The 21,757-nt window shown below is 44.5% G+C and overlaps 1 protein-coding gene across 1 annotated transcript in view; it reads left to right on the top strand.

Moving 5' to 3' along the window:
- Positions 1–4,648: 4,648 nt before the first annotated feature.
- CCDC158 (coiled-coil domain containing 158) overlaps positions 4,649–21,757 on the top strand; it is a 50,330-nt gene continuing 33,221 nt past the window's right edge. The window contains exons 1-9 of the mRNA XM_087723986.1: positions 4,649–4,658; positions 9,494–9,530; positions 10,441–10,556; positions 12,261–12,508; positions 12,827–12,936; positions 14,928–15,255; positions 16,545–16,621; positions 19,745–19,855; positions 20,921–21,035. Coding sequence (XP_087580112.1) covers positions 9,505–9,530; positions 10,441–10,556; positions 12,261–12,508; positions 12,827–12,936; positions 14,928–15,255; positions 16,545–16,621; positions 19,745–19,855; positions 20,921–21,035 — 1,131 coding nt within the window. The 5' untranslated portion in view covers positions 4,649–4,658; positions 9,494–9,504. The remainder of the gene's footprint in view (positions 4,659–9,493; positions 9,531–10,440; positions 10,557–12,260; positions 12,509–12,826; positions 12,937–14,927; positions 15,256–16,544; positions 16,622–19,744; positions 19,856–20,920; positions 21,036–21,757) is intronic.

Genomic DNA, 21,757 nt, shown 5'->3' with positions numbered 1-21,757 from the left:
GAAGTCCACAGGTCTTAAAAGCTGGGCAATTTGGGCAATTCTGGGAGTTGAAGTCCCCAGGTCTTAAAGAGCTGGGGAATTCTGGGAGTTGAAGTCCACAGGTCTTAAAGAGCTGGGCAATTCTGGGAGTTGAAGTCCAGAGGTCTTTAAAAGCTGCCAAAGTTGGACACCCCAATCTACAAGGTTTGTGGCATGGCTTGTGAAGCATGACAAAAAACAAGAATGGGTCCTTTTTCTACAGCAGTTGAACAGGCCCTCTTTGCTAGCGAAACCGGACACCCGAAGTTGTGGTGTGTGGTTCCCACACAAGCACATCGCTCTTATCAGAGGTGGAGTTTGTTGCCTAGGTGACCCCACCAGACAAAGGCAGGACACCCGGCTGCTACGGATCCCACGGTTTTGCACCTCACCAGCTCTCTTTGGTGTTCAGTGCTTCCCAGTGTGCTATGTGCATAAAGAGGAGTGAAGCATGAACCCCAGGGCACCCGTCGAAGTCCCCTACTCCCCTTGGATGCACTCAGCAAGGTCACTGCATGAGCCAGTTCCACACCAGAACCGGCGCGGGAAGTGCTTATATTTGCAAAGTACAACAAAAAGACAGAATTTCGTCAGAGGTAGGTGTCTCATTGTTCGCGATGGGTTGTGTGTTTGTTTGTTTTTTGCTTCACAATGTCTGGCTTTGTTCAAAGTTTGGGGAATCCCCAGATTCTAATTCAGCACAATAATTGTGTGCTTCCTCGCACGCAATTATTTTGCGGTGGGAAAAAAAAACTGCTCTCTTCTTTAGCCAGTTTGCAGAAAAAGGGCTGTTGCATTGCGGAATTTCACAGGAGAGAAGGCTGTGTTTTAAAGCTTAGAATCAAAGTTAAGCAGAGAGATTTAGAAGAACGGGATAAAACCAGCTGTAATATTTTAGCAAATAAGCACGTAGGGATTAGGATGGGATGAAAACCTACTCAAGTTATAAGCAGCCACTTTGCAACCTGATACACAAGTGCATGTGGATAGAATCAACAGATGAAGCTATGGTGTAAATTTGTTTATTTATTTGCTTCCCGCTTTCATTATTCTTTACAAATAACTCAGTTTGGCAGGGAAGGTGTCCCACACACTTTCCTCCACCTATTTTTCCCACAACAACAACCCTGTGAGGTGAGTTGGGCTAAGGCAGAATGACTAGCTCAAAGTCATCCAACTGGTTATCATGCATAAGACAGAACTAGAACTCACCATCTCCTGATGATGTGACCCGACAAAAGCGCGAACGTCATAAGCCCGCCGACAACACCGCGGCGCTAAAACCGCGATGTCAAAAGCGCGCCGACAACAGGGCGCCGACAACAGGGCGCCGACAGAAGCGCGATTTAATTTAAGGTAAGATTTACATTTAGGTTTAGGGTTAGGTTTAGGGTTAGGTTTAGGGTTAGGCTTAGGCTTAGGCTTAGGCTTAGGCTTAGGCTTAGGCTTAGGGTTAGGCTTAGGTTTAGGGTTAGGTTTAGGGTTAGGTTTAGGGTTAGGTTTAGGGTTAGGTTTAGGGTTAGGTTTAGGGTTAGGCTTAGGGTTAGGCTTAGGGTTAGGTTTAGGGTTAGGTTTAGGGTTAGGTTTAGGGTTAGGCTTAGGGTTAGGCTTAGGGTTAGGTTTAGGGTTAGGGTTAGGTTTAGGTTTAGGGTTAGGGTTAGGTTTAGGGTTAGGTTTAGGGTTAGGCTTAGGGTTAGGCTTAGGGTTAGGCTTAGGGTTAGGTTTAGGGTTAGGCTTAGGGTTAGGCTTAGGGTTAGGCTTAGGGTTAGGTTTAGGGTTAGGCTTAGGGTTAGGCTTAGGGTTAGGCTTAGGGTTAGGTTTAGGGTTAGGTTTAGGGTTAGGTTTAGGGTTAGGCTTAGGGTTAGGCTTAGGGTTAGGTTTAGGGTTACGTTACAGCGCGCTTCTGTCGGCGCGCTTTTGTCGGCGCGCTTTAGGGCTAATTAGTCGCTCATTCGTCGCGCGGTTTTGTCACCGCGCTTTAGACACCGCAATTTAGTCAGCCACGCTTTTGTTGTGCGCGCATTTGTGGTGGAACCACTGATGATTGGCCCAAAAGATGGATTTTTAAAAAAAAGATGAATGTAGCTTTCATGAGAGAGAATTACATTCCAGAGGGGTGATTAAAAAGAATCATCAATCACCAGGAGATGGTGAGTTCTAGTCCCACCTTAGGCATGAAAGATGGCTTGGTGGCTTTGGGCCAATCACCAGGAGAAGGAGTGTTCTAGTCCCATCTTAGACAAGATAGCTTGCTTTGTGACTTTGGGCCAGTCCTTCTCTCAGCCCACCCCACCCCACAGGGTTGTTGTTGTGGGGAAAATAGGAGGAGGAGGGAGTTATTTCCTGAAAATAATAAAGACGTTCTATAAATAAATGCATTTAAAATCAATGCATTAAAGCTGCTGTGTTGAGAAGCATTGAAGTAGCTGTATTGAGCCGGGCTCGAATATACTGATGAAAGAAATGTCCTTCTGGGTTGGGCTCCAAGTGGGGGAAAAGACACTGGAGACATGGAGGCTGCTTGGAAAAATGGTTTTAACGATGGACAGGACCACATGGCTTGAGTCTGAACAGAAAAGGTGATCACATGCTTCAATGTTGGTGGAGAAGAAGAGAAGGAAGGACTGAGATGCTGAGTCCCTGGTTTTATGCCCTCTCTGGCCTTTGATCTTGATCTTGTATTCTGATTGGTTGTCAGACTCCCATGGGTCAACTCTCTAGGCTGCGTTTGGAATCCAGGTTTGGTTGAGTTCTCAGATGCCATGTGGCGAGTTGGGTAAAGGGCCAGTATTGTCATGCCTTAATCACTCTGGAGCTGAAGGGGAGAACTCTTTATTATGCAAAGGGACTGGCTTGGCCTTCTTAATGCCCCACTGACAAAGTGGGTGGAAGCAGGAAGCTACAGGGAGCTATTCTCTCTCTATAAAACATTTTTCTTCCTTTTCACATCCAGAGAAATATTCTGCCTTTTCAATATTTCCTAGGATATTTCATTTTTCTGAGAGAGGGCTGGGTGATAACTTCCTACAGTACCTTGAAAGTCTGTAGAGAATCCATACACCTTGCAAGCCTAATTTCTCCCCCATACTTATATGAGGGAGAAAACTCCTGGATCAAAGCTTATTTTGGCAGATGTCGTTGTTGAAACCAAAACTGCAGCAATTCATTCAACAAATGTGGCAAGAAGAAAGATCGTAAAAAGGGACGAGGCATCTCTTAACCTATTCCTCACTTAGCAACCTCGATGGTGGGCTCCATTGTGGTCGTAAGCCGAGGACCACCTGTAGACGGGTGTCACAGAGGAGGAGGTCAAACTATTTTCCAAGGCACCTGAAGGCCAGACAAGAAATAATGGATGGAAACTGATCAAGGAGAGATTCAACCTAGAAATAAGGAGGAATTTCCTGACAGTGAGAACAATCCACCAATGGAACAGATGTTGTCTTTGAAAGTTGTGGGAGCTTCATCACTTGAGACTTTCAAGAAGTGATTGGATTTGTCGGAAATGGTGTGTAGGGTCTCCTGCTTGGGCAAGGGGTTGGGCTAGATGACCTACAAGGTCCCTCCCAACCAGTGGTGGGTTTCAAAAAATTTTCGAACCTACTCTGTGGGTATGGCCTCCTTTATGGGAGTGGCTTGCCGGCCATGTGATCTGGTGGGAGTGGCTTGCCGGCCATGGTTTCTCTCTCTCTCTCTCTCTCTCTCTCTCTCGCTCTCTCTCTCGCTCTCTCTCTCTCTCCTTCCTTTTGTATCTCTGTCCCTTTTTCCTTTTTTTCTTTCATCTCTCATTTTTTCTTTCTTTTTTTCTTTTTTTCTTTTTTTTCTTTTTTTCTTTTTTTCTTTTTTTCTTTTTTTCTTTTTTTCTTTTTTTCTTTTTTTCTTTTTTTCTTTTTTTCTTTTTTTCTTTTTTCCTTTTTTCCTTTCTTCCTTTCTTTTTCTTTCTCTTTCTCTGTGTGAGTCTCTCTGTGTGTGTGTGTTGGGTTTCAAAAAATTTTGGAACCTCTTCTGTAGGTGTGGCCTGCTTTCAGGTGGAACCTCTTCTAACCAGTTCGGTAGATTTCACAAACCGGTTCTACCGAACTGGTGCGAACTGGTAGGAACCCACCTCTGCTCCCAACTCTATTAATCTGTAAACAATTTCTCCAGGTTATTCTGGGCCCTCAATCCCAGCCCCCGCAGTACCACCTCCCAACAGCAGAGGCCACTGTGGTTCCGTATGAATCTGTCCAGTCTATTTCTCAGCCCACTGGTCCTTCCGCAGGTGAGTTGCCAGGGGGCGGGGCAACCTGCAGCAGGTGGGACACACCTTGGGCCTTGGGGGAGCAGGCTCTCCCCAGCGTCCCCCAGGACCCTTGTGCCTTCGAGGCTGCCAAACCTCCGGCTGTGTTGAAGGGAGATGCTCTCAAGGTGGGGCGAGCCAGCCTCACCTGGGTGCCATGGGTAGTCTAAGCCACCCTCCAGGATCAGAGACCGTTCGAGCCCTTTGAAGGGGTTGGACCCCCCTACGGTGCCATCCAGGCCCAGCAGACGGCTCCAGCAGATGGGTGAAGCTTTCCAGGGGCCCAGCCGTCTTAGCCGGGGAAGCCCCGAAGGGCTCCTGACTGGGATTTGAAAAGGGGGAATCCGGCAGATCGCTCTCCGTAAGTCGGGATTTTGTACGAGATCTATGTATTTTGCCTGTCAATAAGCCAACACATTTGAATTAGAGAAAAGCAGCACGGACCGAGCAAAAATTAATATAGGTCACAGATGGTACGGTTAAAGAAAAAAAATTGTGCTCATCATTTCAATGAGATCGTGAAGGAGAAAAAAAATATCTAGGGTAAAGAGAAAAACTAAGGTGTAATTATATCCTTAGATGAATCCTAAATGGATCCCTTAATCTAGATATTGCTCCATCTTCTCATTTTTAGACCACGAAGACCTTCTAAAGCAGGTGTGTCCAACTTACAGCCCCTGGGGTACATTTGGCCCCAAACAGCTAGTAGTATGGCCCAATTATGATTGTATTAAATAAATAAATGAAGGAAGTTTCCTATTTATATACATCAACTATATTTTATATGCGGCCCAGTGCAGCCCAGGCAAGCCAAAAGGCTGAATAAGCACGATAATTGATGAAAAATACACAAATAAGAATATTCTTAACACCAGAATAAGTTTCTATTCCTCTTAGTTCTCTTATCTGAGCTCTAAGCTCCTGTTATGAATAACTGAATGTCTCAGAGGCTTTTTGATTGATTCACAAACTAGCTGTGTCACTTTGGGGCAGCTGAGTTTGGTTCCCCGCTTATGTGATTAATTTACATTTCGGCCTGTGGTGCGAAGCTAAAGAATTGAGCAGAACAAAAAGTAAGTGTACTGTAAGATTAAAATTGTGAGGGAGAATAGCTGCCTGGAGCCACCTTATAGGGGAAAAGAACGGCATAAAAATGTAATAAATATTGGGGTTAATATTTTAGCCTCAAACGGGAAATTATATAAGCACAATTATGAACCACTTTGGCGGAGTATACAGATAGAAAAAATGGGAGAAATTGCACTTATCCTTGCTGGGTAGGATAGCAGCAGTGAAAATGAACATCTTACCAAAATGTAATAAATAAAATAAAATAAATAAATAAATGCAAGGGGGACTCTTGAATCATTGACAGCCTTCTATCTTGCACCCAACACCAAGATGATTCCACTTCAGAACATTTTCTGAATTCATTTGTTAATTCATTGTTAATAGGTGATGCCTTGAAAAATGACTTTCTGAAATTAGAAACTGCCTTCAAATGATAGACAAACCTGTTCATACATCCAGATAGCAGCTAAGCAGTTGGTCAAAAACTCAGCCATTTCTGCTACCTCCTTAGAGATGAAATCCTGGGATAACCTTTTCTCCTCCTTAACCAACCACAGCCACTTTCAACATTCACCGCCTATTGTTCATTTTTAACTATTATTATTATTATTATTATTATTATTATTATTATTATTATTATTATTGTTGTTGTTGTTGTTGTTGTTGTTGATGATGATTTATTTAAATTTATTATAGCCTCCATTCCCATAGATTCTGAGTGCTTACAAATACATTAAAAAAAAACTCTGCAACTTTCTTGTTTCTTATCTCCTGCCTTTTATAAGTAGGATATGTGCAAGCAGTCCTTGACTTACGACCACAATGGAGCCCAACGTTTCTGTTGCTAAGCAAGACCATGGTTCAATGAATTTGCCCCATTTTACGACCTTTCTTGCCACAGTTGTAAAGTGAATCACAGTTATTAAGTTCTTAAGTAGTTAAGTACACAGTCCTTAAGTGAATCGGCTTCCCCATCGACTATGCTGGTCAGAAGGTCGTAAAAGGGGATGGCGTGACTCTGGGACACTGCAACCGTCATAAATATGAGTCAGTTGCTAAGCTAGGAAAATAAGGCCAACAGGTCTTGAATTGCACATTAATGATTAAAAGATTGCTTGAAAGTTTAATGGTTAATGATTGTTCTACTATAACACAGAGATGCTTAAAAGTGTAAGGAATTCTTGTAAATTTCCAGTGTTGCTTTTGGATTACAGGCCTACTTCGTATTATCATTATTTTGCTTCGTTGTGCTTGTGGTTAGAGTGCAGTACTGCAGGCTACTTCAGCTGACTGCTAACTGCAGTTCAGCAGTTCAAATCTCACTTGCTCAAGGTTGACTCAGCCTTCCCTCCTTCCGAGGTGGGTCAAATGAGGACCCAGATTGTTGGGGGCCAGATGCTGACTCTGTAAACCACTTAGAGAGGGCTGTAAAAGTACTATGAAGCGGTATATAAGTCTAAGTGCTATTGCTATTCCTTCCTTCCTCCTCCCTCCCTCCCTCCCTCCCTCCCTCCCTCCCTCCCTCCCTCCCTTCCTTCCTTCCTTCCTTCCTCCCTTAATTCCCTTTCTCATTCTCTTTCCTGGTGGCACAGTGGTTAGAATGCAGTATTGCAGTTTAAGTCTGCCTACTACCAGCAGTTCGATCCTGACTGGCTCAAGGTTGACTCAGCCTTCCCTCCTTCCGAGGTGGGTAAAATGAGGACCCCGATTGTTGGGGGCAAGAGGCTGACTCTGTAAACCGCTTAGAGAGAGCTACAAAAGCATTGTGAAGCGGTATATAAGTCTAAGGGCTATTGCTATCGCTTCAGAGATTCCCCGCAAGCAAAAAAGATTGCAATTTGCTGAAAACACAGATGATTATTATTTTTAATTATTATTATTTAATTATTGGTATTTAATTAAGGCATTTACATTGTCTTTTTGGGAGTGGTGCAGTGGCCTAGTGTTGTGCCTGACTGCCCCTATTTTCTTGCCACTTGTTTGATTCGTGCACATGGTATGGCGCAAACTATTAAATGCTTGGTTTTGCTTGACAGCAGGACTGATAATCTTATTGCTATTGCTAATTGACTGGAGCCAGTGGTGGGTTTCAAATTTGTTTAGAACCTCTTCTGTAGGTGTGGTCTGCTTTGTGGGAGTGGCTTGCTGGCCAGGTGACCGGGTAGGAGTGGCTTGCCAGCCATGTGACTGGGTGAGCATGGCCAACTTGTAAAATGTGGTGAAACTCACTTAACAACGCTTTTGCTTAGCAACCAAAATGTTGGCTCAGGAACTCTGGCATTTGAAGCACGCAAGTCTTAAAGCTGTCAAGTTACAAGACCCTTGCACCCCTAACCCTTTAGAAAAAAAAAAACCAGGGGTGTTCAAACTTGACAGCTTTAAGACTTGTGGACTTCAACTCCCAGAATTCCTCCTCCAGTCATGTTGACTCAGGAACTCTGGCATTGAAGTGTGCAAGTCTTAAAGCTGTCAAGTTACAAGACCCTTGCACCCCTAACCCTTTAGGAAAAGGGTTGTGTTAGGGGTGTTCAAACTTGACAGCTTTAAGACTTGTGGACTTCAACTCCCAGAATTCCTCCTCTCGCTCTTCATCTTGATGATGTGCGGACGGGGCAGGGGGAGGGAGCTGGAACCGGTTATAAACGGCACTGAAGATTTGTGGAACCTCTTCTATAGAAGAGGTTAGAACTGGCAGGAACCCACCCCTGACTGGAGCATAGGCTAAACATAACTTTTATATGCACTGGGAAGTCCCAACACTTGGTGTGGCTTGCATTGTTACAATATTCCCTTTATTCTGGGGATCTGGATCTGAATGTTGAAAGCCGCCTTGCGGTATTGTCGTAACTTCGAATGGCCACTAAACAAATGGTTGTAAGTTGAAGACTATTGCCTCTGAATTTTAACCACATGACTGACAATAGGGATGGCCATAATGGTCATAAATGTGAAAACTGGTCATAAGGCCCTTTTTCGGTGTCTTTGTAACTTTGAACAGACTCTAAATGAGCTGTTGTAAGTGGGGGGACTACCTGTGTACAGAAAATTCAAGCTCTGTAGTCATTTGGAACCATGTAAATGATTGGAAGAAATATGGGGACTGTGCTAAAATTTTGGTGCCTGTGAAGTTTGTTGTCTCTATCTATATATTTTAGATTATAGTTGAGTGATTTAACATCTCTCTGTCTTTAAAAACTCAACCTTCCTGAAGAAAGGCATTCTCTGGTTCAATATCTCTCAACCTTGGTCAACTTTAAGATGTGTGGATTTCAACTCCCAGAATTCTTCAGCCAGCATGGCTAGCTGGGGAATTCTGGGAGTTGAAGTCCACACATCTTAAAGTTGCCAAAGTTGAAATTCTAGCTTTTCTTTTATTCAAAATGCTAGTTTTCAGTGAGTAGACCTGTTGTTTAGTCCAGGGGTCTCCAACCTTGGCAACTTTAAGACCTGTGGACTTCAACTCCCAGAATTGAAGCAAAGACTTGTGGACTTCAACTCCCAGAAGCAAAGCTGGCTGAGGAATTCTGGGAATTGAAGTCCACAAGTGTTAAAGTTGCCAAGGTTGGAGACCCTGGTTTAGTCTGTATACTTTCATCCCCCAGCAGGGATGAAAAACCCAATTATAATTAAGTCAAGTTAAGTTTTTGTGTCAGATCTTAGATCCTGGGAGATAGGATTAGGGTTAGGATTCTCCTGGCAAGTCCTTGTCTATTTCCTCATATAGATAATCCTCGATTTATGACCACAGTTGAGCCCAACATTTATGTTGTTAAGTGAGACATTTGTTAATACCAGTAGCACTTAGACTTATATACGGCTTCATAGTGCTTAACAGCCCTCTAAGCCAGTGTTTCTCAACCTTGGCAACTTGAAGATGTCCGGACTTCAACTCCCAGAATTCCCCAGCCAGCTGGCTGGGGAATTCTGGGAGTTGAAGTCCGGACATCTTCAAGTTGCCAAGGTTGAGAAACACTGCTCTAAGCAGTTTTACAAAGTCAGCATATTGCCCCCAGCAATCTAATATAAACGACAAATATTTTGCAATGTCTTTTTATTGACATGATTTATCAAAACATTTATGAACTTGATTTATAATGTTGCAATAAAATAATTGTTTTTTTGCAGGCTTTAAAAGAATGAGTAAGAATATTAATGAGCTAAGGTAGTACCTGCTTTTATACTATTACCAACATTTCAATTGGGATTCTATCATAATAAAATATTTTCTCTAAATAAGTGTTGTTAGCATTTCTCTGAACAATACAAAACCTCTGAACATGTTTTAAGTGTAAAAGGCATTGATGCTTTTCGTGTTCACTTTACATTTAGGAAATGTGTTAACTACATTATATAGAAGGGCTGTGCCCATTTTGGGAATTGTTCTGAAGGATTCATGCAGAATTGGAATGTGCATGAACATAGCACCTCTTGCAGTGGTTCAGTGGCTAAGACACTGAGCCTGTCGATCAGAAAGGTCAGCAGTTCGGCGGTTTGAATCCCTAGCGCTGCCTAACAGAGTGAGCTCCTGCTACTTGTCCCAGCTTCTTCCAACCTAGCAGTTCGAAAGCACGTAAAAATGCAAGTAGAAAAATAGGAAACATCTTTGGTGGGAAGGTAACAGCGTTCCGTGCGCCTTTGGCATTTAGTCATGCTGGCCACATGACCACGGAGACGTCTTTGGACAGCGCTGGCTCTTCGGCTTTGAAACGAAGATGAGCACCGCCCCCTAGAGTCGGGAACAACTAGCAAAGGGAACTTTTACCTAGCACCTCTGTGCTGATGATTAAAGCAGATGCGTTCAGACTCCCATGTGTTTTACAAAAAAGATGTAGTTGCTTTAATAAGTCAAACCATTAAAGCAGCTGCGTCTTTAACCCAAAACAGTCTTTTCTCCAGCCTTATGCAGAAGTTTGGGGAAGTTTGGGGGGAAAAGACGCAGCTGCTTTAATAAGGAGCAAAGAGGTGCTGTGCCAGTATGACTCCAAAGTAGCTCTCTTAAATCAATTCTGAAGAATGCACAGTGCTAGAATCCACTACCGATTCCATTGACGATGTACCACTTAATTGTACAGGGAAGCATTACAGAAAAAATCACAAGAAACCCTGAAGCTTCAGGAAGAAGCAACCAAGTTCTCTTTGGAATCCACTGCACGTCAAGAAGGAATATCTTCTCCTTCCAGTGCCATAGGTACGTTTAATTAGCATGTATGCGAATTATAGTTGGCCTTTTTCCTGCAGGTAAACACAAATATTTTCAGATCGCTGTGGTTAAGGTCTGGCTCCCCTAAAGCACGTTAGGGTTCCAAATAGCATCTAAAAGTAAATCAGAGTCCAAGGCAAAGGATTCTTCAAAGTTCCAATTTATTAAGAGAGCCATGTTGGCACATCTGGGAAAATCCGAATCTGGAGGCTTCCCGGTTTTCCCCACCCAGTTGAAAATTCAAGATCTTTTCCCCACACCCACAAGTCCATCCCATGGTCCAATCTTCCACTGCCATGCTGGCAGCTTCCACCCATCCAGTTCAGGTCAGGTGCAGAGGTGCAAAGACAAAGGATGACCTTGGCTTTCTAGAAAAGAATTTTGTTATGGCTACATAGCATCTTTCAGCATCTCTGCCTCTTTTCTTCTGCACCCAACATCTGGAAGCCTGTGTGATCCCCCCCCTTTTCTGTTCAGGAGCTCAAGCCATGCGGTCCTGTCCACCCTTAAACCATCTTTCCAAGCAGCCTCCATGTTTTCCAGCATCTTTTCCCCCGTGACTCGTCAAAACCGCGGTCCACTAAAGCACGCCCGATCAAAGCGCGTACGTGACGTCATCAGCAGCGCGACAAATAAAATTAAAAATAAATTAAATTAAAATTAAAATAAAATTAAAGCAAGCCGATTCACATAAAGATAAGGGTTAGGTTTAGGGTTAGGGTTAGGGTTAGGTTAAGGGTTAGGGTTAGGTTTAGGGTTACGTTAAGCGTTAGGGTTAGGTTTAGGGTTAGGTTAAGGATTAGCGTTAGGTTTAGCGTTAGGTTAAGGGTTAGGTTTAGGGTTAGGTTTAGGATTAGGTTAAGGGTTAGGCTTAGGGTTAGGTTTAGGGTTAGGTTTGGGGGGGTTAGGGTAAGGTTTTCGTGTTAATTTTAAATTTACCGCTCACAGCGTGCTGTTTTTGTCGCGCTGTGATGACGTCACGTACGCGCTTTCGTCGAGCGCGCTTTAGTCTACCGCGGATTTGTGGTGGAACCCTTTTCCCCCACTTGGAACTGAACCCAGAAGGACATTTCCTTCCAACAATTTCTTCATTAAATTGATACGCTGCCTATTTGACTGTGGGAGCGACTCTGAGCAGCATACGGAATAATAATTGAAATTTTTTTTTTTTTTTTTGAGATTTTATTAATATTTGTAGGCCGCCCTTTTCCCTAAGGGGACTCAGGGCGGCTCACATAAAATCAGGGGAGGGGAAGACGAACATTGACAAAGAGACATATAGTAAAATAGTCAGCAACATACATTCATCATTCGGGAGGGGCGGCTATCCTTGTCCCCAGGCCCCAAGGACTGCTAACTGGTTCGGTAGATTTGATGAACCGGTTCTACCGAATAGGTGCGAACTGGTAGGAACCCACCTCTGGATGGGGGCGTGGCCAGCCAGAGGTGGTATTTGCCAGTTCTCTGAACTATTCAAAATTTCCCTATCAGTTCTCCAGAACCGGTCAGAACAAGCTGAATACCACCCCTGGTTTTAACCTCCATCCCCCTCTAATCATCCTTTAAAAAGATAAAAATATAAAGACGGTTAATGAGAATTTTATAGAGATTAGCATTTCCCCCCCCCACCCTTATATCATTCTTTGCTTTCTTCAATGGCTGTCACATTCTTGGTCCGTGTGTGTGTTTTAGGGGTTCACAAGATGGCCAACCCCAAACCATCGTCAAGTTCAAGCAAGCCCAGCGGTACGGTCCTGGACAGCACCTTGTACAGGATTCCTAGTTCGAACAGTAGCCCTCCTAAGAGCGTTCCTTCCAAATATGAACTGGAGATCACGAGCCCGAAAAAATCAGTTAGCTTTTCTGGAAAAGAGCAGGTGGAGAGCATCATGGAAGAATACGCCCAGCAAGTGAGAGATTTGCAGAAGAAGCTAAGCGAAGTAAGCATCAAGTTTCATGATCAATGCACATGATCTTTAATTCATTATATCTTTCTCAATAAATGGAGCCAAGGACCATTTCTATTTTAGAGATTTAAGTAGCCGCGGTGCCGCTGTAACTTCAGTCACTAAACAAATGGTTGCAATTCAAGGACTAGTCTGTAGCAGGAAAGTTCCCAAGTGAAACCGTTCCCTAAGGAACGCTTTCTTTCCATTGCTGTGTTCCAGAAAATTTCTCCCCTGCTTCTTCTCTCTCTGCGGTTTCCTCTCTCCCATTCTCCCAGCATTTATTTAATTATCTCATTTCATCTCCCGTAGAACACAGAACAACACGAGCAACAGAAATTCGCTTTACGGCAATCAATTATTGAGCTGCAGAACGGCCTAGAAGATGCAATGAGAGAGAAAGAATCCTTGAGTGAATTAAGGTGAGTCCCCTCTTAGCCTGACCCAAACGGAGTCACTAATCCCAGGTAAATATTTCTTGACAATTACTTTTCCTGGGTTGGCTCCAAAATGATTGAAGTGGGAAATGATTTCAAAGGTAGACGAGTCTTTCTTTCTTTCTCACTCACTGTCAAATGTCCAGTTGGTTAATCCAGAAAAAGAAACTCCTGGGACATTATTCTACCAAGAATACAAACCTTACTGAATAAGCCACATTAGCCACTATTTTTTGGAACTGATCCATTTAGTGGAAGGCAGGAGTTTTCTATCAGCTAGATTGTCTTGAATATTCTCAACGGTTTCCTCCAGGCAGGCAGTAGACCGGTTTGTTGATTCAGCTTTGCTACAGTTTGGTGTGAAATGCTTTGGACTGAACACCCAGGCAGCTCATTAAGAGTTCCCCCACACACACATTTCCCGCAGCCACCTGGGGTTAAAAACGGCAAAAGGTGTTGGTTTATTATTCTATTGTGTTTGTTTGCTTTTCTGGTATTATGGGAATAAAAATATGGTAAAAATATGATAAAAATATGGGAGGTGGAGGGGCACCAAGGTAAATCTTCTGGCTGCTGACCCAGAAACGAACTGCTGAATGTCACTTCGCGTCTGCAGTTAAAAAACCTCCTTCCGGGCAGTTTCTGAAGACTTTTCAATTTAAAGCAGGAGTCTCCAAAGTTTGCAACATTAAGACTTCCACTGGGTTTCAACTCCCAGAATCCCCAGCCAGCCATGCTGCTAAGTTTGGAGAGTCCTGATTTAAAGCGTGTTTTTCTTCTTTGCCAAGTGAAAAGTGGCTGAAAAGTGAGTCCTGATTTTTTTCCTTCTAACACCTCACTCTTTCTTTTTCTTTCCCTTTCTTTCTCCCTTCCCTTCCTCTCTCTCTCTCTCATTCTTTCTGTCAGGCGAATCAGCAGGGAGAAAAGGCTTTAACAAAGTAAATTTTAAAAAAAAACTTCTGAAGATCGCGTGCCTTACAGCTGAGCCGCCTGATCATAGGAAGCTTTCTTTTTTAACTGCCGGTTTGCTGGAACCCTGGAAATTTTTGCTACCGGTTCCTGGGACCCGGGGCCAACCAGTAGCATTTCACCCCTGTTCCTAGGGAAGGATACTGGAAAATCCCCATCCCCTTCCCACTCCATTAACCTGCTTTCCAGCTCCGTTCTCTTGTGCAGGGCAACAGAAGAAGACCCAGCCAATCGGCTTGGACATTGATCAATTGAGACTCGGGGCAGCAGAGAATAGATGGGGGCAGTGGTGGGTTTCAGAAATTGTTCGAGCCTACTCTGTGGGTGTGGCCTCCTTTGTGGGAGTGGCTTGCCGCCCATGTGACCGGGTGGGAGTGGCTTGCTGCCCATGTGACCGGGTGGGAGTGGCTTGCTGCCCATGTGACCGGATATGAAGATGCCGATGACACTTGTCAGAACCACCTTAAATTACCTCACACACAGCACTGGCATGCATAAGAATAGGATGGAAACTTGTTTTTGGAAAGGCATCTTTGGTTTGCGTTAAAACAACTTCAACACATGCAATGTTTTGATTGCACCACAAACGCAGTAGTCATCCTTACCTTCCACAGAGGCACTGAGTTTTATAAATATGAGCATGATAGTGTAGAATAATCATATCCAAGGACCAGTGGTGGGTTTCAAAAATTTTTGGAACCTCTTCTGTAGGTGTGGCCTGCTTTCCGGGTCCACTGGTGGAACCTCTTCTTACCGGTTCGGTAGATTTGACGAACCGGTTCTACCGAATAGGTGCGAACTGGTAGGAACCCACCTCTGGATGGGGGCGTGGCCAGCCAGAGGTGGTATTTGCCAGTTCTCTGAACTATTCAAAATTTCCCTATCAGTTCTCCAGAAGCGGTCAGAACAAGCTGAATACCACCCCTGGTTTTAACCTCCATCCCCCTCTAATCATCCTTGTTGCTTTTTTCTTCTTTGGGTTGGATTCTCCCTTGCCTGATCAACAGACGGAAGGAATCTTACTCGCAAGAAGGCCACAACAGCAGGCTAAGGGCCACGGTGGAGGAGCTGCAGACGGCCAGCCTGCTCCAGGAGGAGATGCTGAAGGAATCCAGTAGCCAGATCGACTATCTGAAAAAGTTGGTCCAGGGCCATGACGATGTGTTCGAACAGCTCCGCAGTCTTCTCCTGCACTACGAAGGTGGTCCGGACCAAAACACGTATGGATACGAATCCGTTGCGAGTGTCCGGGTCTCCTACTTGCCCACTGCTTTCGCCAGGATTCTCCAGGACTTCGAAACGGAGGTGTTGCGCTTGAAAAGCAAGTTTGTCCCAGTACGTGATTTTTTCCCCCTCTCTACAGTTGCTTATCTTCACCCCGAATTTGAAAAATGTACAGGTAGCCCTTGACTTGCGGCCGCAACTGAGCCGAACACTGGTGTTGTTATGCGAGACAGTCGTTAAGTGAATTTGGTCCCATTTTATGACCGTGGCTGCTGGGAAACTGCCCTCGGTTTATGGTCACGATTGAGCCCAACGTTTCTGCTGCTAAGCGAGACAGCAGTTAAGTGAAATTGTGCCCCGTTTACCGCCTGCAGTTGTTAAGTTAGGAACAACGGTTGTTAAGTGAATCTGGCTTCCCCGTTGACGTGGCTCGTTAGAAGGTCGTAAAAGGGAATCGCATGGCCCTGGGGCACTGCAACCGTCATAAATATGAGTCTGTTTCCACGCATGTGAATTTTGATCACATGACCATGGGGATGCTGCGACGGTCATAAGTGTGAAAAATGGCCATAAGTCACTTTTTTGTAAGTGCCATTGTAACTTGGAACGCTTACTAAATGAACTGTTGTAATCTGAGGACCACCTGTAGTCCGAGGAAACAGGAGTAAGGGACTGTCTTATGCTATCTTATGGAAATGTAGATGGAATTCCTCAAAAACATGTTATCAGCCCTGACAGTAGGATAAAGGCAATATTGACGGAGACAGAATGAAAATTATTGCCTTCATTTTAAATTGTTCCTTCATTTTAAATATTTAGATCATTTTCGTGTCACTCATCAAGAAAATTATTGATTGTCCAGATATTTATTTATAGGGGGAAAATGTCCGGACCAAATGTAATTTCTAATGTCGGATTTTCCCCCTTACTAGAGGGAGGGATTTTCCACTACACTGTACAGTAGAAGCCATTTTATGGCAGTACAGTAGAAGCCGTTTAAAGCCACAACAGACTGTATCTTAACAGAACCCCCCTCCCCAAAGGGATGTTAGGGGTGTCTTACCCCCACAGTATTTTTCTCCAGAGTGTAAGTCATCTGTGCACCAAGTTTCGTTGAAATTGCTCGAGGCGTTCCAGAGTTATGCTGGAACATACACACACACACACACACACACACACACACACACACACAGAGCCATTTTTATATATATATGGAAGGTGTAAGTGTAAAAATAGATACTCAACAAACGAGGTTATTCTCCTTATCTGTCCTAGCACCATGTTTCATAAAATAGCCACAGTGTTCTGACTACTGAGGGAAATTCTTTATCATTTACACGATAATAGTTGCTTGCATTAGAATAACTTTTAACTAATCACAACTTGTGACGTTTTATCAGCTGGAAGAGCAAATAGATATGTTGCAAAGAGAATCGCAGTCGAAAACCGAAATTTTGCTTCAGCAACATCAGGACAGGTACGCCCGTTTCTTCGTTTTAAATACATTTCAGATTATTTGCGTGTCACTCGTCAAGAAACATTTCCCACGGCAGTTTACAGATAGTCCTTGACTTACAACCACGATGGGGGCGCAGCAGTTCCATTGCCAAGAAAGGCAGTGTGATGACCCAGGGCATGGCACAGAGGCAGGGGTGAGTCCCGGCAGTCACCACTGCCGGTTTGCTCACGCCCATGCCAGGCGTGTGCCGTGTGCTTGATGCGGGCCAATCTACCCCCCCATAAAAGATGAAGAAGAAGCTCATCAAAAAATTTGGGGAATCGGGGGAGGTGTGTCATAAAATATACTCCATTCCTAGGTTGCTTAATAAAATTAAGAACCAGAGGTTTCCCCAATGAGACGGCTTCCAAATAATTATTCTAGTGAAGGCATGTACATCAGCCATTCATTGTTACAAGAGAAAGGAAGAAGGAAGGGTTTAGAACAAAGGGTATCCATCCTTGGCAGCTTTAAGTCTTGTGGACTTCAACTCCCAGAATTCCTCAGCCAAGTCCACAGGTCTTAAAATTGCCAAGGTTGGAACAAGGTTAGAACAACCCTGAACGGGGTTGTGCAGTTAGTCCTCGACGGATGAGCACAATTGAGCCCAAGGTTCCTGTTGTTAAATGAGACCTTTGTTAAAGTGAGATTTGCCCCATTTTACAGCTTTTCTTGCCACAGTCGTTAACCGGACCGCTGCAGTTTATAAGTTAGTAGCCCGGCGGTTAAGCGAATCAAAGGTCATAAATATGAAGCAGTTGCCAAGCATCTGGATTTTGGACACATGATCACGGGGATGCCGCAAAGGTTGTAACTATAACTATAACTGTAACTGCACTGGATGCCTGTTGATCTCCGGGTACGTTTCAAGGTGCTAGTCGTCACCTACAAAGCCCTTCATGGTATTGGATCTGGGTACTTGAGAGACCGCCTACTGCCAATTACTTCCCAAAGACCCGTTAGATCGCACAGATTATGCCTCCTCCGAATTCCATCAGCCGGCCAGTGTCGACTGGCGACTACCCGGAGGAGGGCCTTCTCTGTGGCTGCTCCGACCTTCTGGAACGAACTCCCCGTGGAGATTCGTACCCTCACCACCCTCCAGGCCTTCCGCATAGCCCTTAAAACCTGGCTGTTCCGACAGGCCTGGGGCTAAAGACTTGCTGCCCCACTTCGAATGGTATGATTGTTGTGCTTTTAACCATGTATGGTTTTTATGTTTTTGTAACTCTGTTTGTATTTCCCCTCCTTTTTGAGTTGTGAGCCGTCCTGAGTCCCTTCAGGGAAAAGGGCGGCATACAAATAAATTAAACCAAAATTAAACCATATAAAAAATGGTCATGTCACATATAAAAGGGCAGGGGGAAACCAGGGTCTCCGCGGGATGGGCGTGTACTATAATATTTTTCCCTTTTTCTTTTTTTCTTTTTTTGTATTTAGATGTATATGTGTATGTCTATGTGTCATTTGTATTTTTCAAAAAATATTTTTTTAAAAAAGTCACATTTTTTTCAGTGCCGTAACTTCAAACGTTCACTAAACGAACAGTTGTAAGTCGAGGACATATATATTCTCATGGCCAACTCTTTTCCCATTTGCTGTGTTTTATCCTAAATTTCTAACTTAGCAGTTAGACTTATATACCGCTTCATAGGGCTTTCAGCCCTCTCTAAGCGGTTTACAGAGTCAGCATATCGCCCCCAACAACAATCCGGATCCTCATTTTACCCACCTCGGAAGGATGGAAGGCTGAGTCAACCCTGAGCCGGTGAGATTTGAACAGCAGAACTGCAGTCAGCTGAAGTAGCCTGCAGTGCTGCATTTAACCACTGCACCACCTCGGAGATAGATAGATAGATAGATAGATAGATGGATGGATGGATGGATGGATGGATGGATGGATGGATGGATGGATGGATGGATGGATGGATGGATGGATGGATGGATGCATGGATGGATGGATGGATGGATGCATGGATGGATGCATGGATGGATGCATGGATGCATGGATGCATGGATGCATGGATGGATGATAGATAGATAGATAGATAGATAGATAGATAGATAGATAGATAGATAGATAGATAGATAGATAGATAGAGCAGTTAGACTTATATACCGCTTCATAGGGCTTTCAGCCCTCTCTAAGCGGTTTACAGAGTCAGCATATCGCCCCCAACAACAATCCGGGTCCTCATTTTACCCACCTCGGAAGGATGGAAGGCTGAGTCAACCCTGAGCCAGTGAGATTTGAACAGCCGAACTGCAGTCAGCTGAAGTAGCCTGCAGTGCTGCCTTTAACCACTGCACCACCTCGGAGATAGATAGATAGATAGATAGATAGATAGATAGATAGATGGATGGATGGATGGATGGATGGATGGATGGATGATAGATAGATAGATAGATAGATAGATAGATAGATAGATAGATAGATAGATAGAGAAGTTAGACTTATATACCGCTTCATAGGGCTTTCAGCCCTCTCTAAGCAGTTTACAGAGTCAGCCTATTGCCCCCCAACAACAATCCGGGTCCTCATTTTACCCACTTCGGAAGGATGGAAGGCTGAGTCAACCCTGAGCCAGTGAGATTTGAACAGCCGAACTGCAGTCAGCTGAAGTAGCCTGCAGTGCTGCCTTTAACCACTGCACCACCTCGGAGATAGATAGATAGATAGATAGATGGATGGATGGATGGATGGATGGATGGATGGATGGATGGATGATAGATAGATAGATAGATAGATAGATAGATAGATAGATAGATAGATAGAGAAGTTAGACTTATATACCGCTTCATAGGGCTTTCAGCCCTCTCTAAGCAGTTTACAGAGTCAGCCTATTGCCCCCCAACAACAATCCGGGTCCTCATTTTACCCACCTCGGAAGGATGGAAGGCTGAGTCAACCCTGAGCCAGTGAGATTTGAACAGCCGAACTGCAGTCAGCTGAAGTAGCCTGCAGTGCTGCCTTTAACCACTGCGCCACCTCGGCTCTGTGGCCCTATTAAAGCTTGACGAGAGATTATAATCGGCACATTAGACCACAGATGCCTTATCACTATTGATGGTGCTTTTTGCATGGTTTTGTTTTAATAACAGTGTCGAGAGGCTGATCGGTGAACATGAGCAGGATCTGGAAGTACTGAGGGAGGCAGCGAAGGCTTCCCACAGTCATGCCAACAATATTCAAAGCCAGATGGAAATCATTCAGTACGTAACACTCTTCCGAAGGGCCTCCCAGCAAATGTTCCCAAGCAGCATTTCATGAAACTCCGCCACTCTTAAGACCTGGGGACTTCAACTCCCAGAATTCCCCAGGCAGCACATCTAAAGCAATTGCCCCAAAGATGCTATTTCCAAAAGGCAACGGGACTTTCTTGATAGTTTGTTTTGTTTTGTTTTTCATTTGAAAACCAGCTGAATCCCACCCCTGATTATGGTGTCCAAACCGGTCCGAACCGGCTGAATCCCACCCCTGATTATAATGTCCGAACCGGTCAGAACCAGCTGAATCCCACCCCTGATTATGGTGTCCGAACCAGTCTGAACCAGCTGAATTCCACCCCTGATTATGGTGTCCAAACTGGTCCAAACTGGCTGAATCCCATCCCTGATTATGATGTCCAAACCAGTGTGAACCGGCTGAATCCCACCCCTGATTATGGTTCCAAACCGGTCCGAACCGGCTGAATCCCATCCCTGATTATGATGTCCAAACCAGTCCGAACCAGCTGAATCCCACCCCTGATTATGGTGTCCAAACCAGTCCAAACCAGCTGAATCCCACCTCTGATTATGGTGTCCGAACCGGTCCGAACCAGCTGAATTCCACCCCTGATTATGGTGTCCAAACTGGTCCGAACTGGCTGAATCCCATCCCTGATTATGATGTCCAAACCAGTGTGAACTGGCTGAATCCCACCCCTGATTATGGTTCCAAACCGGTCCGAACCGGCTGAATCCCACCCCTGATTATGGTGTCCAAACCAGTCCAAACCAGCTGAATCCCACCTCTGATTATGGTGTCCGAACCGGTCCAAACCAGCTGAATTCCACCCCTGATTATGGTGTCCGAACCGGCTGAATCCCACCCCTGATTATGGGGTTATTAAAATAAGGTAATGATAACTGCAAAACTGCACTTTGGGCAGTGATTTGTCATGTCTCATTGTCTACTTAGATTTCAAGCATTATTCTCCCCTTTATTACTTACGCTGTCTGCTCCTGAATATTTTGGATTCTCACTTGGGTTTCATTTCCTCTCTTTATTCTCAGGGAACAAGCCAAAAATCAGAAATCTTTGTATACGCGCCAAATCAGTCAGCTGGAAGGCACCATTTCTCAACTGCGCTCTGAGCTACGGGAAGCCATGAGGATGTCCCAGGATAAGGTGAGCTTGAGAGTGTTGGCGACCTTTGAAATTTTTTTGGGGGGAAATTTACCTTGGCGATTGTAAACTCAGCTCATTTCCTGACTACAGGTAGTCCTCGACTTACGACAGTTCATTTAGTAACTGTTCAAAGTTACAACAGCCCTGAAAAAAAAAGCGACTTATGACTGTTTTCCACCCTTAGAACCGTTGCAGCTTTCCCATGGTCACGTCCGACTCTGCCTTTATATATAATATTCTGCCTTTTCAATATTTCCCAGGACATTTCATTTTTCTAGGAGAGGGGTGGGTTTTAACTTCCGTGACCCGACAAATGCGTGCACGACAAAAGCGCGGTGTTAAAACCGCAACGTCATCAATGCACCGACAACAGCGCGCAGACAACAGCGCGCCGACAGAAGCGCGATTTAGGTTAAGGTAAGGGTTAGGGTTAGGGTTAGGGTTAGGGTTAGGTTTAGGGTTAGGGTTAGGGTTAGGTTTAGGGTTAGGATTAGGGTTAGGGTTAGGGTTAGGTTTAGAGCATGCTTCTGTCGGCACACTGTTGTTGGCGCGCTTCAGCGCTCATTCGTCGGCGCGGTTTAGAACTCGCGGTTTTGCCACCGCGGTTTAGTCGGGCGCGCTTTTGTCGAGCGCCCTTTTGTCGGTGAACCTTAACTTCCTACACTGCCTTCTAGGATATTTTTTTTCCTGGTGGTTTCTCAGCCGGCTCTTAACTAGATCTG

The sequence above is a fragment of the Thamnophis sirtalis genome, unplaced genomic scaffold (genome assembly GCF_051295495.1).
Source record: "Thamnophis sirtalis isolate CommonGarterSnake01/CBP01778 unplaced genomic scaffold, rThaSir2_p1.2 scaffold_10, whole genome shotgun sequence".
Lineage (NCBI taxonomy): Eukaryota > Metazoa > Chordata > Lepidosauria > Squamata > Natricidae > Thamnophis > Thamnophis sirtalis.
The sequence above is the reverse complement of the archived record's forward strand: the minus strand, read 5'-3'. Positions and strand labels throughout refer to the sequence as shown.